Raw genomic sequence first — 20125 nt, 5'->3', positions numbered from 1 at the left:
AGGCAGGTATTCTTTGCTAAGTTTCTGACCTGGATTTGAACTAGATAATGTTTTCATGCTATGTAGTGTAATACCAGTCTGCTGAAGACGTACTGGAAATTTGTTAAGCCTTGCTGACCTGAAGATTTATATTCTTGCAGTCATTTTAAACTAAGGTGTTTTTAATTTTTTTGATTACTGTCATCATTGCCTGCCTGCTTGCCTCGATCAGAAGTGAATGGCATTGTCATAGCAATTAGACATGGGAAGAGGCTCAGTAGACCATCCAGTCCATACCCTTGCTTTGTAGAATTCTATATAGTAATACGTGCTGTAATAAAATGCACTGGTTTATTAGGCAAAATGCTAAATGCCCCGAGTTAAAAGGTACATGGCATTTCTGTTCTGCAGTTTAAAAGAGTTTACTCTTGGAAAGCCATTCAGTCTGTTTGTTTTATTTTCAGAATTTTCTCTTGCTGTGTGTTAGCCAAGTTTTATCCACTGATCTTTCATTGTCCTTTCTTTGCACTTTAATGAATGAAGTGTTTCGATTAAATATGTGATATCTATCATGTGTCACTTAACTATGCTGTGCATACTTGGCATGGTGATCTGTTCCTTTCACCACCTAGATAATGTTGAGGGGGAACCCTGATTTCCTTCCCAAGGCTGCTTCTTAAGTGGCTGTTGTTCTGCATTGCAAGTGAATATGTAATTTGCTATCAGCTATTCTCCATGGTTTCTCCTGGCATTATTGCTTGATCATTCTCTCACTCTAGGGTGCTAAGATATGAGCCAAAATGACAAAATTTGTTGTGGTCTGAATCTTGCTGTGAAAGTCATCAAAAGAATTTCAGAATTACCTCAGACTTTTATTCTATAAAGGCTAAGTGTTGTGCTAACACATTGTACTGTAATATGCTGAAAACAAAGGCTTTCAGGTGCAAGCATTAGAGAAAATGTGTTTGATTTTAGCTGTAACATTAAGTAACCCAGTTGTTTCCCCAGTCTTGCACATACAAATGCCCCACAGGGAGGAAAATGTTACTGAGTTCTCCTTCCAGAATTATTTGTCTGTGAGCTTCTGCCATGAATCATACATATTGCGGGGAGGGGGGAAAATCATTTGATTCTGTTTGACAGCATTTTGTTGGCCCGACGCAGTGTAAAGGAAAGGCTTGAGGCTGCCTGTTTTTGGAATGGTAGTATCTGCTGTATGTATACTGGTGATGTTACAACTCCAAGCTGAGTCTGATATTGCTATTGTATTTTTTTCACCCCTCCCCATTATTCGTTGTGGGGAAAATAAACACAGTCATTTAGCTTAAAAGCTGAAAGCTGAGGAAAAAGATTTTAAGGTAATATGAATGTACCACTGTGCCTAAAACAGCAAGGCAATGTGCATTTTTACTATTAGTGCTTGTTCTGCAAGGTATTACATTTGTCCCACATTACTCTTATGTTACTATTTGCTCTTTTAAAAGAGCAATATAATGTTAAGATGATAGTATAAGTAACAGTACACAGCTATAACACTGCAGTCAGAATGGTGATTCACAAGATTTCTTAAACTGTAGGATTTGGTAATGGGTACTAATGAAGGTATGTAGTATTTCTTGTATCTGTGCTAATAACTTTACAACCCTGCCCTGAAATGTGGAGCTGCTGTATTGTAACCAGCTTCCCCCTTTATAATTTTCACATTAGTCGGTGTAAAATTGTTCTGCTCTTCTTAAAAATTCATGTCCATGCATATTTTAATGCTTTATATTATTAATGCCAGTATTAATTTTTTTGTGTAAGAGACTTTGAATGTTAACTCAACTCAGCTTTCCTTTTATATTCAGTAATTTGTATTTACATATTTTAAAAAGAAAACTTGGCCTAGAAACATCTTCTGATCTTGAAGCAAGAGTAGAGTGACTTCAAAAGAAAAATGCTCCTAAAAGGAATTCCATGCTTATCTATTTTTAATATCAGGTTGAACTACTTCTAGGATTTAGAGAATATGCCCTTTTAGGGAGGTGTTTCAGGGCTGAGCTAAGCCGGTTTTGTGGCTGGCTAACACTGAGAAGGTTCCTGCTCCCCCGTACCTTCCTGCTGGCCAGGGCTTCCTGCTGCGCCTGGTGCACTGGCTCGGGCACTTCTGCCATCCCTCCGTGAAGCAATCCGGCCTGCTAAACTGGCAGGCAACGAACCCAGCAAAGAGGGATCCAGGCAGGATCGTATATCCAGGAGCAGCAAGTGGCAATGCGATGCAGGGACGTAAAGGGAGCAGATACGAGCGTGCTGTTTGCCAGGCTACCCCCCTATCAAAATGTTGCTCTGAGCTGGTTGCTGTTTTTCTTCTTTCTCCCCAATGCTCCTTTATTTGCTTGGAGGTAGTTCTTTTTACTCTGTTTTTGCAGAACACTTGGTTTCCTAATGGAAATACATCTAAAGAATGAAATAAGATACATTGTTGAATAGAAGATGTAAAGGAGATAAATGTAAGGTAATTACAGTCTTCGCTACTGCCTGCTCATAAAAGGAAGAGAGCATGCATGGTAAAAGGAAATACTCAGTAACTTAAACACACAGTTTTCAAATAGCAGATACCTGTGTCAATGGCATAATTAGGAACTAAAAAGCAAGTTAGATGTCTCTTAAGATGTGTCTAAGGGTATATCTATATAGCAAGGTGAAGATCTGATGTCTGATGTAAAGTTGTGCCCACTTGTGCTGTAGTGCAGCTAAGAAGGGCAACTAATAGATAGCAGCAAGGGCCAGTAGTTCAGACGCGAGACCTGTGACAAGCCTTTATACTCTTTTCTTCCACTTCTCCACAGCTTTTGTTGTTCATATTATCTACTTACATAGTTTGTAAAGATATATATGCTACAGCTGTAATTTTGCTGCATATTCCTGTTCCATTAAGGTCAAGAAATGCATTTATCATGGTTTACACTTTATAGCCATAAGCATATTTATGGCTAACTTGCCACATCTGTTAAATGTATGCATTTCATCAGAGGGATTGAAAGTTTCATTTTGGGGCAGGCTCACCTTTTGTCTGAAGTCAGTAAATTGTGCTTTAAAAATCTTTGCTAGTAGTTCTAATTTTTTTTTTTTTTTTTGCATACTTCATCTGCCATTTTTGAACAGGTCAAAAAATAAATCCTCTTGATCCAATTATAAACATTATGTCTTAATCACATTCTTTAATGGCTTTCACTGTGAGCTTTATTTAGAGGGTCTTAATGAGACCAAGCCTATGGTACCTCTCCAACCTTTTTTTTGGTTTCAGCTTTAAGCAATTTCTAGAATAACTTAGTGTTTAGAAAACGTGGAGGAAAAAAAAATCAGAGGTTGAGGATAATAGCATTTTGAAATCAAAGCAAGACAGCACTCTTTTGTGTGTGACAGGTGAAACCAAATGCAGATTTTTGGAGGGCAGGTAGGTTTCAGAAGTTAGGTTTCCCCCCACCCTCCTCGCCCCCTGAATAAGTCTTATCTAAACCCTGATTTTGCCAGACTCTGGAATTGCCAACTTTCTGCTTGACTAGGAATGTTAATAGAAATTAAAACTTTTTTTTTTTCCCAGTCAGAAATAGCCATTTACTCTTGCCTGTTTGAAATCGTTTTACAAAAAATGATTTCACATTTGGCAGTACTGTTACCCTTCTGTCTCTTTTGTGGATAGAAAAGAAATATATTCTTTTTTTCCCACTTTTGTTCTTTTGATAAAAATGTGTTGAATGTGAATCACTGGTATAATTAAATAGGCTTTCATGTGGTAGTAGAATTAATATTAACTTAGGCTTTTTTTTTTATTATTTTTTTTAACATACTATTAGAAGACCAAAAGGACAGGTATTTGTAAAATATCTTCTTGTCCTAGAGTGAAAAGTGTGTTCAGCAACATCTGGTAATGGTGAGTTATCCCACAGTTAAACCATTAGAGCAGTGGATGAGAGTCTGAGGTTCTCCTGTGGTTTTCACCACTAATGTGCAGCCTGGTCATACAGCGTCCCTTCTGACTGAAAAGTCTCAAAATAACTTTGCAAGCCATGGACCCCATCCTAGACTCCTCATTCCACTAACTGGTAATTTTGTATGTGAAAGGATATTGTGTACAGAATTATTTTCACTCCTAACTGAAATGTGATTGCTAGTATGCTAGAACATGTTCAGCAGTATCTAAATATCATAGAATAATGCAGTAAGGTAGTTAAGAAAGCAACCAAATCTTGCTAGTTTTGCAAGATGAATTTAATGCAGATATGTTTTGTTCTCACACAGTGAAATAAATCTATTCAAGAGGATGTCCTCCTACAAAAACTTCTGTGGAATTTTTAATAGCCACAAGTGGTCACAGCTTTGTTTATATGTCTTGTCCAAAAGCTGGAAACTATTCCTATGGTTAAGTTTAAAAAAGGGAGCGTGTAGGGGGAAAGGAAGAGAGACTGGCCTGAGAATATCCGTTGAGGCAAATGTCCTGAGACAACCAGATTTGTTCTCAGAGACGAATGTGTATTATTTTTAAAGGCCTGAAGAATCTGCTATGCTGATTCTGTATATTGGCAAGGATAGATTTGTTTTCTTTTAAACTTTGCATTGTGTAAATATCTTCACACTTGTAAGATGTTTCAATTGCAGCTAAATTAAATCCCATCCTAATCGTTCTTTGCTTGGAATGGAAATGCTTGTAGCACCAATTTGAGGCTGACATGGCATAAAGAAAATCCTTATCTTTATGAAACCAGAAAGTTAGTTGAGTTAATAAGCGTCGTGTTGCTTCATAAATGGGATTAGAGAATTAATGTTTTATCTATTGTTAGATATCGTTAGATACTTTCTTTCTGCTTGAGAGACTTAACTCTGGGATCAGTTGAAGTGGTGGAGTAAGATTGCGTTATGTCTTGGCCAGTGAAAGCAAACTGAAAGGCTAATAAGTAAGAGTTGTTAAACGTAGGAGTTGAGTTTTGTGGGTTCATATAACTGGAGAGTTGGAAATGATTTAACTTTTGCTACTGAAGAAGGGATCAGAGATCTGGACTTGAAAAGTACTGGATTTCCCTTTTTTAATTTTGGGATTTGCTCCTGATTTTCACTAACCTGTGGGACTTTCCACGTTGATCTGTTGCAGTTCTTTCCTGATCTGCAAAAGACTTGTTTTCCATTTTGGTGCCTGCTTGCTCAAAAATGCAGCATTTGGATTAATGTTTTTTTACATAATGCTGAATTTATTTGCTTAATGCTTAACAAATAAATATGAAGAAAAAACAGTGAAAAGAGTAAAACAAAACAAATGATGGTGTGAAGGAACTGTCAGGAAACAGGAATGTAAAGCATTGTGTTCTGCAGTTGAATTTGTTCCCCACCCTTTTTTTTTTAATTTTGCTATACCTTAAATGTCAGCACCTAAGAAGCTAATTGATTCCAGTGCTTTTTAGTAGAACTTAGAGAGAAATAGATACTTACTGTGTGTTCATCAGCTTTAAGGGGTTTTGGTTAATGTTCTTGTTTGGATACTGTACTTGTGCTGTCAGTGGTGGCAAATTTATTTAAGAAAGTGTCATCACAACTGCAGGACAAAACACTAATTACTCTGGCAAAGTACTTTAGTTTTTTGGTAACCCATTTACTGTAAAAAACAAAAAAACAAAACAAAACCCTATATTAAAAGTGCATATTCCAATAAATGTTTGTTTAGAAGAAATATATTTAAATGCATGTAGATAAGTTGCAGTAACTGAACAAAGATGGACCAAACTGGAGATGTCTATTCAAATTTCTGCAACTTTTAGTAGTAGCAATATATATGTATATATGCTGTTGTGTGTTCTTCTGTTTTACTACTTGGCCAAGAATATAATTTGTACTTTCAGTAACTTTGTTCCTCTTTAATAAAAGATCAGTAACTAAATTGACTTCCTATTCAACAGCAGCTGAAACGCTTTCCCTGTAAGCTAAAAGGTTTGTCACATGAATGCGTCACATTAGAAATAAAACGTTTTTATTTAAAGACTGGAAGACATCATGAAAGCATGGTGCAGCCACAGCTTGTTCACTCTGCCAAAATACTTTTCCATCCAGAGGATCTTTGTTCTTTTTTATTATTTAAATGTTCACGCTAACTCCTCCCAGCCTGTCTACTTCATGTTGTAGCTGGTGAACCACAAAACACTTGGAAGTGACTCAGAGAGGGAAGCTAGAAAACTTGTCTTACAGAACAAATGTGTAACATGCACTCTAGGAGCATTTCTGTATGAAGGGCTGTATGGACACAAGGTTTAAAAAAGTTTAATTATTTTGGCTACTGAAGAGTCAGAAAAGCTGCTTAATGGAAGCAGTCTTGTCAGAGTGGATGTTCGTTTCTGTCATGTACCTGCAATGTTTGCTTATGACTGTAAGAATGTTTTAATGTGCTGCTGTTATATTTTTGGCCATATTCAATCTTAAATTTGCTTTCAGTGGGTGTAAAATAAGCCTTCATATCAAACAGCTCAATTGTGGCTTTCAAGTTTTTTTGAATAAGTAAAATGAATACTTTTTAAACCGGAAATATTGCAAGTGCCTGTTCCATTTTTGCTGAATGCCTGAGCACTGCAATTCCACAGGTTTCCTCTCCACAGAAAATGATTTCTGGCTCTTGCTATGGTCCCTGCATGGCGGGCTGCAGACAGCACCCCAAACTGCCGTCGGACGGACTGACTGACTTGCCATGACTCTGCAGCAGGCCTAATATCACTGAAGCAACATTTCATTTATTTAGAAGTAGGATGTAGGGTTTTTTTCCGTTTCTTGTGTGTTTTTGAGTCACTAGAGATCACTGGAAAGCAAAGAATAATTGAAGTGGATTCCTGTGAGCAAAAAGTAGTACTAATGGTGCCCTTTTCGCACAAGTCATTTTTTTAAGCTGCAGTTGAGTATCTTCTACTGTTGCTTTCCTCCCAGGTAAGGTGAGACTACCTGACAGTGCCAATGTTGCAAAACCCTTCGCCGAAATGCAGAAACACTGCTGTTGCGTGTGTATTTGAGCAGGGGAATGGGGGCAGCGGGAGGCCGTAGCGGTGGCGGAGGTCGCCCAGCTCCCGGAGCAGAGCCCTGCGGCCTCCGAAGCCGCGGGCCGTGGGGGAACCTGGTTTCGGCGGTTCCTTCACCCATCGCCCCGTTTCCTCGCGAGCGCGAGCAGAAGGGAGGCGGCGATGGAAGGAGGGGGCTGAGCGGGCGGCGCGCTCCCGCAGTCGTGTGGCGCGGGCCGTTTTGGGGCGACGACAGGAGCCGCCCGCCCTGCAGGGAAGCGGCCTGTTCCCTCTGGCTGCGGCAAGCAAGACCCCGACTCTGCCGGTGCTCTGCCCCAGCGCTTACGCGGTCGTACCCTGGTGCTCTCTTCCTGTCGAGGGATGTTAGCGGTTTTTGGCTTTGCTGTTGAGAGCGCGGCGTGAGGCTGTCGTGTGGACGTGGCGCCGTCCCGGTGCTCGCTTTAGAACCGGCTTTCTGGCGGTCGGTGCCCGTCTTGCTCCTGGCACGGAAAGCCTTGCCGTGACTTCCTAACGCCAGCGGCACTACGGCTCCCTTGAGCCTGCTTTCTGCGTGACAGTATCGGTAATCGTGTCGGAGGGTTGCGTGTCTGTCGCTGCTGTGAACTATCAGAGGAAGTGGGGAAACCCAAGAGAGAGTCTGCGGGTGCTGTAGGAGAAGGACTGAAGTGTTTTATTTCTTTTCGTCAGTGGATAGCTGGAGCGTAGACTACTGTGGCACCGTTTGGGTTGAGTCCAGGGAGAAGTTTGGCTTGTTGGAGGTGTCCCACACCTGCCCCGAGGGGCTCCTGCCGCAGCGACAGCGAGCGGCGTCCTGCTGCGCAGGGAGCTGGTGGCAGCAGCTCGTGCACACGGTTTGTAGCTTGATTCGAAGTAAAAACCGAGCACCGGCTGCCATTTCTAAATCTCTAATACTTAAACATTATTGTCTGTTTAGCTTTTAATTAATATTTCCAATTGCGAATGAAGGTGAGATTTGCCAAAACGTCCGCTGTGACAAAAAGTTAAAAACCACCCCCACCGCCAAAGACAAACAAAAGCCCCAAACGCCTCCTGGTACCGATACTGCGAAATCTAATCTGATTGCATCTGCCGATCTAATACTGCAGAAGGGCTTTCGGGATACTTGAGTGCGCTTCCCAGCTAAGAGACTGATTGATTATACGCAGCTCGGCATTTTAATAACCAGCACTGGGTAACAGACTTCAGATTTTGTTGTCAGTTTTCAGTTAACCAACTGGAGCGTCTTGGGAATCTGTATATACATAGTGTGTGTATAGTCATAAAATCTCTTGAGTTTTGTCGGTTTAAAATCTTGGGGTGTACGTGTAAGACAAAGCTGTGATGTCTTGTGTAGGCAAATATATTTGGTAAGTTTTGCAAAAAGAATCTGTTAGTATTTGCATGAAAGAAATGCTTAGGAATGGGTGGGGTTCTGGTGAGATGCAGGGAAAAAGCAGGTAAGCGTAGTGAAGTCTGGTATTCTTTCACAAAAGACTTTATCATTTCCTAAGCTGGAAGTAATGTAATCATGTTTGTATCTGGAATAGTTAAATTAGATCATCTGCCATAATTACTTTGTGTCTGACAAGCTGTGTTGCCATTTGGATTTTATATTTTGCTTAGACTCCTCGAAGGAAAGGAGGCTAATCACTAGATGTCAGAAAGAATCATTATATTTCATTATTAAGATTTGAACAGAGGATATGTTTCAAATGCATCTTAAAAAAAAATCCCATAAAACCTAAATCTTTGCTCCTGATCCTGTTGCTAGAGGCTGCTAAACACATGCACATGAGATAAAGAAACAGCTTTGGCCTTTTCAAATGACTACAGTTGCTGCATGTTTCTATTGGTACAGAATCACTTAAATTATTAATTATTTTAGTTGTTCCATTCATCTGATCTTGAAGGAAAAGCTGTTCTATGATTATGGAGCAATTTCCAAGAAAGCAGGTGAATATTTCTGGTTGATGTGCTAGTGCTGTGCAAGTGAGCGAGTGTAGCCTCTGCGCTAGGAAGCTGCTTGTCAGGGAAAATGTAATTGCTCAGCAAAAGCTGAGGGTTTTTTTGGAGCAACTTTTCATGTTTGCTGCTTGTCAGATACGGACAATGGGATACGGAGGCTGCTGCTAGGGTGGGCTACAGCCATAGCTTGTACAGAAATACGTTTGCATCTTCAGTAGCAAGTATTCTTTATCAACAGGGTAGCATATTTGTTTTAGCATAGCCAAGAAGATATCTAAAATTGACTTAAATACTTCGGACTTATTTAAATGATATTATACAAAAATATAAGCTTGTGAGATACTGTGTTGAATAACTGGTTCCAACTGTTTGTTTATTTGTAAGGAATAAATATGTCTGTCCTACTGATGGAAAGTAATTGCTGTTAAAGACGTTAGTAGTATTGTACTTACAGGCATCTACTGCACAATGCAATCACATAAAAGGGTACTCCTGAAAATATGTTGTCGCCTGAAATCAGCACCAGGATACACATCTTCATAATGAGTTTTATGTAACTTTGCTTTTTTTCCTGAAAAGATAGTCAGGTGAATGTATTTTGAATCATAATTAACTTACCTGAAGAATTTTGGTCTGTTATTGAAACAATTGGAATGATACCAGACATGAATTTGGCAATTTAACTGTAGAGCCAAATCTTATGACCCATTGTGTGATAACAGGTTCCCTTAAATTGTCTGGCTCTCTTATGTCTGGCTAACTTATGATTTCTAAAGTAGAATTTCAATAAGTTGGATATTCTTCTCCCTCCCCCCCCCCCCAAATAATCTCAGCTAAGAAAATGCCATGAAGTTTCTCGTAAACTTGCTTTTCTTAATTGACATAATCCAATTTTCTGTTACGAAGTGTGTTTGCAAATGCTGAAAGACTACACGTTTTGCTGTATTTCAGTGCCTGATGACCTCTCCATAGAAGAAAGGGAAGAACTTTTAAATATTCGTCGCAGGAAAAAAGAACTGATTGATGATATTGAGGTAATTGATTTATCTGTAAAGATCCTAGAGGCCTGCTTCAGTAGATTAAGTTACAGTACACTGCAGCATTTCCCTCTACCTAGTTATGAACTACAAGTAATGTTTTCAGAACATCTAAATGGCTTAACCTAAATCTTACTAATTATCAATAGGATTTATGTGCTTTTAAAAATGCTAATATCTGTATTTATGAATATAGCATGTGCATATGTACACATTCTTGATTTGTGTAATTAATAACATGTACAGTAGATTTGTATACAGGATAGCAGTGAGTGAGAAATCTGGGCAAAAAAATCTTGTATTGAAACTCATGAAAGAATGTGACATTGAAGGTAAGCAGTTGAATAATAAGTTTAAAATCTACATTCAGAACAGAATCTGAAAGCAGCTTTTTGGAAGAGGATTCTTGGTCTTGATGTTCTGATCTGGGCACACAGTGGGAATTAAGATCCATGTGTTTAACAGTGATTCAGTTGTAAAATCTTTAAGCTAAAAATCTAAGGAAGATATAAGATTCACTGCTTTTCTTCAGATGACTAGTAAATATTCAAACAAACAAACAAACCCAAACTAATTGATCATATTCATGTATGCTAGCCGATTTCAAAAAGTGCTTTAATGTTGTTTAACTTACTTTACTTCCTTCTTTTGGCAGAGATTAAAATTTGAGATAGCTGAGGTTATGACAGAAATCGATAATCTGACTAGCGTAGAAGAAAGGTAAGTAATGCTAACAGTATGGGTATGCTTCAGTATGATGTTGGAACAGGTCTTTTAGGAACAGCAAATAAAAATAGCTTTATTTTATTAAACAAACCTTTGATCACTTTTTTTCAGTCTGTTATAAGGTCTTATCCCATTCAGGTGTGTCTTTCCCTTGGATAGAAAATGATACGTTGGATAGAATGTGATACTTTCAACTGTTCTGTTAATAATGATACAGCTCTCTAAAGCTGTGATCACTTAAAATAATTTAAAATTGTGACATATTTTTCCCCTTGTAAAAACTAAACGTCCTTGTTTCGTAACAGAAATTACGAAAGTAGCCAAAGTACAAGTTAAAAGAGGTTAATCCAGAAATTGCTGTGTTGTATAAGAGCAACTGACAGTCTTTTTGTTTCTTCCTTCTTTTTCTCCATATGTAGCAAAGCTACACAAAGAAATAAGCAAATAGCTATGGGAAGGAAGAAATTCAACATGGATCCTAAGAAGGTAGAGTATTTTTTTTACTTGTCAGGACTCAGTTTCCTGCTACTAATGTGATTTATGGCAAATACAGACTGTTTTCTTTAAGAAAACATTTCTGGTAGCGTTAAATTCGTAGGCCTTATTTGTCTATCCTTTAACACACTAAGCAGAGGGTTAAATTAGGCACAATCATTTAGTCATTTGCCAGTCATGTATGCTTTTTTCACTCAAGCAAACTTTTTTTTTGATAATGGAAAATATTTATCAACAATCAAATATCGAGCAAGCTTGCAGAAAGATTATTTACACCTGATAGAGGTGTTCTATGTTGATAGGCAAAATGTAATTATAAAAATATTTTGAAGTTTGGTTACTAGTTAGGCCATAGATATTGTATGCCCCCTATTTTTTTGTTCTTTCAACATATCTATAATGTTTTTTAATTTGTTCTCACATAGACTTTTGTATTTGCATATCTAAATTCTGTTTGTGGAAAAATGCATGTGTGTGTATTTGTATGCTTATATATACACACATGTGTACACACATACATATATCCATACCTATACCACTGGTACCCACCTGCAGGTGGGTACTTGGTTATCAGTTTCAAGAAGGCTACTGTGCATTTAGCCGAAAGGTAAAGTAGTTCATTTCCCTGCAGTACCTTTTCTTTTCTTAATTGCAATTTTACCTTGAGAATTCCATGACCTGCTCATTCTCTTGTAGACTCCCCTCTGATATAGTGTTTAAAAAAAAAAAAAAAGTATTTGTTTGATATATTTGACTTTGTTTCCTAGGTTTCCCCTTTAACCTTTACTTTTCATTTTGCAGCTTTCTTGCTTTATGTTTTACTGCCTTCTGTTGTCTTCATGAGGATTCCATTTTGAATTTTTGAAGGATCTTTAACAACTCTCAAAATTTTTTAATAAAGCTTTATTTTTCTGTGTTAGTTCTTGACATGTTTTCTTTCCAGTCATATTGAATTCAGGTGTGTTTTGGTGGCTTTTCTGTAATGTTCCAAGTACAGTAATGTCGACTGTTTTTTGGGGGCTATTTTCAAATTACCATAAACACTCAAGTGTTTTGTCATATAGAACTTTTTTTAAGCCAATGACCCTGTCTTCTATTTTTCCTTTCTATTTTGGCAACTGTCTGACTTTGGTTCTGTTGAGGGCAGAATATCCTCAAATATCCTAATATTATGTTGTTTCCTCCAACTCCTTTGCCTCATAGAAGTTTGTGGTAAAATCACAGAATGATGTCAAATACTTTCATTGCAATGTTAGCTGGTTTTTATTGGTGGGTGAAATTATTTCTATGAATAGATGCTGTGGCCACATTGCTGCTGTAACATAATTTAAATGTGGTAAATAGACTTACAGTAGTAATTCCTTAATGATGCCTGTGAAACAGTGGTGGCCTGCAATAGCTGGCTGCTCTAAAGCTGGATCATCTCTGTGTTAGCAACTGCTACTTTGAATTACAGGCAGCTAAAATATATGTCCTTCTAGTGGTGTTTGAGTGAAGTAACTTGGAGTCATTGTGAAAAGGACATTTTTTCTTTCCTAACTGGGAGAGAAGATGGTCTCCATAGTCAGGAATGTGAACGAAATGGGATAACAATGCATGTGCTGAATTCCCCAAATTCTATCCTTTAAAAACAAATAATTCAAAAGAGATCTAACTTGTTCTTATTGGCAAGAACATACAGAGCTAATTGCTCTAACCAATTTTATTTGAAGACCTTTAAATTTTCTGATGTCTAATGCAGAACAATAACTCCTCCCCTCCAAAAAAACCCCTCCTTCAGAATAGCTGTGTTTAATGTAGTTATGCGATGTAACATCAGGTAACTAGTTGTTTGCATTTGAATAGCTGGTGTGGAAAGGGCTGTAATGGCAAAGGCTGTAAAATGCTTCAGGGATCCCTGTGCAGGGAACTGAAGTTGTACTTGAAACTCTCAGCACTGGAAGTCAGTACAGTCTGGAAATGAGTTCTCTATGATAAAGACAGGATTTAAACAACGGTAAAATTTCTAATTAAGTTGCTGTAAAAACTACGAAATTCAAAGCAGATTTCACTGCACTGACTCTCAGAAAATGTATGCAATATTTTTAATGAGTATTAAATATTGCTGTAAGCGTGTATTTTGTGTGGGAGGTCAAACTGACACAGATATTTCCCATCTAATATCCGTCTACAGAAAAAATTTACACGGAGTCAAAAGATAGTGTAGGAGTAGAGGGGGTTTTGGCTAGCCTATTTTACTGTTTATTCCAGACAGTACAGTTGTTGTCCCAGACAAATTTCCTTTTCCTGTCTGTCTGTCTTATGGTTCCTTAATGTCCTAAGGAGGAAAAAAGAGAGAGAAAAAAAATAAAGAAAAAATAAATTTAGTTTGTAGCATGTTAAGGTGTCTGCTTCTGTGCAAAGAAATTAGTTTTCCATAATTCTAGTCATTTCCATCATCTTTTTCAGTAACCTGTATATATCTTTATACCTTTGAAAAAACGATTCTAGTCAGTCTGCTTACGTTAAACATGAATAATAGGGTCCAGGTGTTGAACAAGGCAACCTGCAACTGCTGTTTCTGATGTCTGTTGAAAGGAAGGTTCTCTGTCACTTGATAGAGCTGAGAAAACTTTTTGAATAACTTACTGTTGGAAAAAAAAATTCCATTTCATTGTCAAATGAATTTTTTGATGCAAGTATTCAGTTATGAAGTAAACTTTGAAGTGATCATTTCTGAGGAAGGCTCAGCTATTTGTACTTCATGATAAAACTGATATTTTCTTTGCAACAAGTTCATGTCTGTTCTTTAATGACTTATAAGAGTATTAGGTTGTGAGAGTCAGAATGCCAGCCTGGCATTGAAATAAGTTTTCAGGTGATGATAAAATTGTTTTGAGAAAATTGTGTTCTAGATTTTTTTTAAAGCTTCAAGACTGGAAACATCACAGTTTGTTTTCTCTGCCAAAGTAGGTCAGAAAACTGACTTCTTTGTCTGGCAGGTGGTATTTATAAAACAACAGAATGAACCGACCAGAAGGGATAATTACTTTTTTGAGGGTTACTATGGGCCCTTGTGTTTGCTCTGTCCAAAAATAATGAAAGTTTTCAAAATTGGAATGAAATAAAAAATAAATGTATTCCATTTGCAGGAAGTGAAAAATGTATTATTTCTAAAATTATCAAACATTCTTGTAGGAAAGATTTGGAATAATTTATTAAACTTTTCCGTGCACATTCTGAATCCAAGACATTAAGTTTGCTTTTAGCTGCCATTGCTGCTTTTTGCTAGCATGCTGCTGACACTTCAGTGGAATCAGCAGGAATATTAACACCTTTGTTGGGGTACGGGTGGAAGAAAAGACAGACATCTGTTCATGACCTGCTGAGTGTTGGAATACCATCCTTCCCATCCTTTTTTAAACCTTAATACAACTCTTAGCCTCCTTTCTTTAGCGCTTTGCAGCACGTTCTCTGGGCATCCCTGGCCTGTGCAAGCTGCAGGGTCAGTAATGCATGGCAGGGCAGGATTACAGGGGCTTGATCAAACACCCGCTGAATGATGGGGAAGCCTCTGCTCCTCGCTTGGGCAGACGCTCCGTGGCAAAAGCTCGACTGGTTTCGGGGAGAGTCCTTGGCGAATAGCTCACTTCAAGCGCAGCCAGAAGTCAGTGACAATCCTGGTGTCAGCAGTAACCATCATCTCTTTAAACCGGTTTCAGTATCTTCAGCCACAACTCCTACTGCAAGTAGGGGCTTGATGTAGTGGGTTGCTGATTGCAAATTAGAACAGATGCTTTATTTTGTGTCATGGAGGTAATTAAGTTACTCCTGTATACCTCTTCATTATAAGATTTTACAGATTATGGCTCAGCGCACATTTGTGCAATAGGGTGAACAGACTAACTTGCACATTATCTCTAAAGAGCAATGTGAAATCATTATTCAATTAAAATAATATTTGTTATTTCTATAGTTGAGAAATTTTAATTGCCACGTAGTACTTCTAGCCTTAAAAATGCATTCTTTTTTAATCTATAAATTAATAGTGAATATTGCTTGTGTAACTGAAAACATTCTTTTGTTTACTACTTTTTTTAAATCTATAGACTAATCTAACTCACAATATGCAAAATGTATGTCTGTGTCAATATATTTGTGCCAAATGTCATGAGCAATGTTTACATAAATGCTTGTGGAAGAAAACATAACATTCCTTTTCCTTGGGAATTGCTCTTCCTAGGGAATACAGTTTCTGATAGAAAATGACCTCCTGCAGAACACTGCAGAAGACATAGCACAATTCCTGTATAAAGGAGAAGGATTAAATAAAACGGTAATTGGAGATTACCTCGGTGAAAGGTAAATAAAACTATTTAAAATTTGTTTTTGTGTTTACAAAATGCACTTTGGGATTTTTGAAAGTTACCCTCCCCTTCAAAGGCTACAGGAGCTGGCTAGTACTCAGAGATCTAGAAGAGCTATATTGGGAAGTAAAACTACTACCCTGTTATGATAGGTTTTGTTTCTGTTTGGTGGTTGTTTGTTTTAAATGGATGCATTGTGGAATAATTTATTGTTTAATTCACGGTAACTTGCTGTTTTGAGAAAATACACTTAAATTTGGCTATAGTGAAGAATTTAATACCAAAAGCTTTTGGAATGTCTGAGAGTTGTATTACAACATTTCCGGTAGCTCCTGATGCCCTGTCCAGGCAAGGAATGCCTTACAGTTGCTGATAACCAGAGTAAAGAAATCACTTATTAAAATTGGTAGCACTGTGCCAGTGGTTGTAAGCAGGTGGTGGTGTTGTCGGCCTCCCTGCACGCCCGTTTCCCATAAGCTTCCCGGGCAGTAAGCGGGCATCTCGCAGGGCAGCTGCACCCACCGTGGCTTTATCAATGCTAGTGCAATAAACCTGCGAGTTTACTTCCGTGGCTGCGCAGCTCGGGAACTGATCTTGAAAACCGCTGCGGAAGGAGACAGTGAAGAAAGCGAAGAGCGGCTGGAGTATGTGTGTGTACGTGCTTGCACATGTTCAGGTTCGGATGCCAGTTGTGGAGGTTTAAAAGTTGACTCATTTAGGATCCACTCCTGTAGTGATATGTTCTGGTAGCTCCATTTTGAGGCATCCATAATCTGCCTACAGGATCAGGGTCTTCATTTGTGCACAGCAATTTCCTCCTGAAATTGATACATTTAATGAAAAATTTCACTGTAATATGTATATTTTGAAAATATATTTTCACTGTAAAGTTTCTCTACCATATATGTAGACATTTCAGCAATTTTTATAGGAAGCATTATGAAGTTTCTCTTGAATATTTGGGCTAACAGTACTGTACAATTACTTATAAATAGCTATATATTAATGTTCATAATTATGAAACTGTAACAGAGCTGTCTCTGCTCATTTTTGAGAGCTGCATTATATCATGGTATTGTGTTCTGAAATAATTCCAGTTTTTCTAGCCCTAATCCTCAAACCCTTTTATTCATGCAGAAAGAGGTCTTATCATACATCCACTCCCACTGGAGTTATCATGAATAGTCATGTCATTATTTATAGATTCACATTTAAAATTCAAAATTTTTTTGCTAGTTCTTCTGCATTCCAAGCTGGACAGCACTGTGCTCTTCATGCATGCTCTGAAAGCAAAATTGTGAATATCTCCCTTTTATCAGTTCAAAAGTAAGCTGAAAATACAGGGCAGCCTTTGGTAATATTGATTAGGTATACTGATAAATACACAATTCAATGATGTCTTCCTGATTTTTTTTCGAGACTTAACTACAGGCAAATAGAGAGACCAGCACCGAATAGCAAATTCGATCTGGGAATTTCCTATAAATCTATCAAGTGGGTGATAAAATCTTGGGAGAAGTGAGAAAATGAACATACTGCTGCTATTCTGCCACAAGACAGAAGCAGCGTATTCATTTTAAGGAGCAGTTGAAGTAAAAAAGTAATTTAAGATTATTTTTTATTTTAAAAGAAGCTTTTTTTCAATGTATCTAGTCACTTCCATTGTTTTTACTTGTTTTTTCATAAGTGATGCAATATTAATACAGTAATGGAAAAGCAAATAATTTTTTTTGCCTACTTTTTTCATATTAAAATAACGTGAAATAGTAAGGAGGGGTGCAGCTGAAGAGACAGGGCAATTTGGTTTTCAAGCGTGTGCATGGATATATTTTAAATTATTAGATTATATTAATATATAGTATTACAGCACTCTGTAAATTGGGAAAACTGAATGGCAAAATGAAACAAGAGAATACCTAAAAAAAAGTACAATAAATAAAAGATGAATTGCATCTTATAAAAGATTAAAGAGTTCTTCAGACATGGATAACTGTTCACTTAAAAATAAGTGGCTTTCTAGACCTTTCGTGGTATTTGGGCTTCAGTCTTTGGAGCCGTGCCCAGCACAAGTATCACTATTATTCCAGTCTACATTAAAACCTAAAAAAGCAAAAATTGGAGGCTAACATATAACAATGTAAGGCTAACATTTGTTCCGAATTACTGCAGTTTTGTGCACAAGTAAGCAAGATCAGTATTTGGTTTATAGTAACAAAGTACCCCTATTGAGTGCTGTGTTAGTTATGCTGTTACGGTAGGTTATTTCCCTGCCTTGAAAAACAGTCACACAACTAAACTGTGCGTTACTAAATTTGATGAGAGTTGCTTTTCACTTGACAGAGCTCAGGTGTTTTTTCTGTAAGCAATATGGGGACATCCTGATGAATGAATGGCTGGGTTTGAAGCGTTTCCCCGTGGAGGTCACAGGCTGGTCCCACGCAGTTAGTCAGGAACGCGGGAGATAATTCGTGGCGGATGCGCAGCCGCCTGTTCTTGGGTGGAGGCTGATACGCCGCATTCTGTTTTGGTGATGTGTTTAAAGCACGCCCTGGGGATTATAAACCTTTTCTGCTTATGGCAGACGAACTCACTGATGGTGCAGACTGAATTCTGTCTGCATCCAGATCATTTTGGGTTCATTAATATTGAAATACTGGTTTTGCATTTAAACACCTTTGTGTCAGACAAAGAGTACTTTGACTCATGCTTTATAGAGCAATTTAAAAGATAGGTGAGAGGAGGCCCAGTCAAAACATACCCTGATGTTAGTAAACTTTCATTGTAATGATGCCCATTGCAAAAATGTCCAAAACTTTTGCATTAAGTTAAAAAAAAAAAAAAAAAAAAAAAGAAGAAGAAGAAGCCTCAAATATGTGAAATATTTCTGAGGATTTGATTTGATCAGTATTATTGAGTATTTGCTTGCTTGTTCTCAGGAAAAAAAAATGGAAGTAACAAAAAAACCTATGTCTGTTTCCATTTCTGTCTTTCATAGAGATGAATTTAATATTAAAGTTCTTCAGGCTTTTGTTGAACTCCATGAGTTCGCTGATCTCAATCTCGTACAAGCCTTAAGGTGGGTAAATTCTTTCTTTTTTTTGTCCTGAGCTGCCTTTATCATGTTGCACGTTCATATGAGTCACTGTGCTGACTTACTCATCATAAAGCTGATCTATAGCTCAGCATGATTATATGCTTTACTGTGCAAGATAGCAGAGAAAACTCTGTTTTAACCTTTTCCAGTTGTTTTCATGTATGCTGCCTTCAAAGGTGAAAACTAATTATTTCAGACAAATACAGACAACTAAAATGTAGCCATGGCACTTCAGTGTGTTTGCCAAACATGGATATTTGAAGATCCATTTTATAGCTTAAGGTAGAGATAGGTTAAAAACCAACGAAACCCTAAGCCAAACAAATCATTTTCTTTGCTATCTTTTTTCTCCTTTCTTCCCACCTCAACTTGTTCCTTCTGAGAGAAAAAAGTCCTGCTCGCTGTGATCAGTGACTGTGTTCAGTTGCAAAGAGGTAAACTTTGGAACAAGTAATTTCCTTCTGCTTTCCTCATAGTTTCCCTCTTTTCGCCTAAAAAGTTTGGTATCTTAGTATACCTTTATCCTTGCTAAGTGAACAGTTTACTTGATTCTCTGGGATGGCAGTGCACAGTGACCTTGACATCTCCTCTTCTCCTGGTAGAAATCCATGATAAATCCAGCAAATTCAGTAGGTTTAGAAAGTTCTGCTGCTTTCTTTGCGGCTCCCTCCTGACACCAGCTAGGTGGAAGCGCTCGTGTGACCTGTGTCTCCAGTGCCGTGCCTTGAGATGTGGAGTCGAACAGCTTTGCTGTGGTGGAGCTATGTGGTGGTGATAGCTTGTGCTGCCTGAGGCTTGAGCTGGGGAGGCCTCTGCCTCCGGCTCCCCAAGCTTGCCTGGGATGCTTCGCGTTCCTACCTCCTTTACCCACTTTAACGTTAGGTCTGACTTTATTCTTCCTTAGCAGCCGCTACTGTTAAATGTTTGTATTTTGGTAGCTTACCAAATTCCTGTTCTGGATTGGGACCTCGCACAAGGCAAGTAAGAGAGACAAACAGAAGATGGCCTGTGACAAGTTGGTAGCGTCCTAAAATGAAAACTGATGAGGACAGGAATAAAGGGTTATTTTATTGGCACCCCCTGTGCAGAGAAATGGGGATCTTATTTTGCATGGCAGAGCATGTAACTTTGCTGTTTTGGATTCTGTTTTAATTTACATAATTCTCTTGCTGAAAAAGAAAAGAATAAGTGATTCTAGCTTATTCTAGCATTCCAGCTTTTTAGCTCCACAGAGTGCCAGAAAGGAGATTTGTAAAGACATTTGTCCTGTATGCATTCCAGTGTACTTATATGCACCTATGAAAGCAAAACCTATGAGAGCAAAATCTCCCTTTTCAGTTGATGTTGCTAAACAGGAGCATAAATCTTCTGCATATATTAGAAAATTACTGAAATTATACCATGGGTCTTTCTTTTTAAGATCTGGGCACAGTTAGTGTAGGATGAACACGTGCT

The 20125-nt window shown here is 38.0% G+C and overlaps 1 protein-coding gene across 2 annotated transcripts in view; it reads left to right on the top strand.

Moving 5' to 3' along the window:
- CYTH3 (cytohesin 3) overlaps positions 1–20125 on the top strand; it is a 52741-nt gene that overhangs the window by 17634 nt on the left and 14982 nt on the right. The window contains exons 2-6 of one of the 2 annotated variants that reach the window (XM_026083278.1): positions 9924–10006; positions 10665–10729; positions 11155–11221; positions 15453–15571; positions 18572–18652. In XM_026083278.1, coding sequence (XP_025939063.1) covers positions 9924–10006; positions 10665–10729; positions 11155–11221; positions 15453–15571; positions 18572–18652 — 415 coding nt within the window. Of the gene's footprint in view, positions 1–9889; positions 10007–10664; positions 10730–11154; positions 11222–15452; positions 15572–18571; positions 18653–20125 lie in introns of those variants that run through there. The other variant, XM_026083277.1, reaches the window with a different exon arrangement.

Source organism: Apteryx rowi, unplaced genomic scaffold (genome assembly GCF_003343035.1).
Source record: "Apteryx rowi isolate R43461 unplaced genomic scaffold, aptRow1 scaffold_6, whole genome shotgun sequence".
Taxonomy (NCBI): domain Eukaryota; kingdom Metazoa; phylum Chordata; class Aves; order Apterygiformes; family Apterygidae; genus Apteryx; species Apteryx rowi.
The sequence above is the reverse complement of the archived record's forward strand: the minus strand, read 5'-3'. Positions and strand labels throughout refer to the sequence as shown.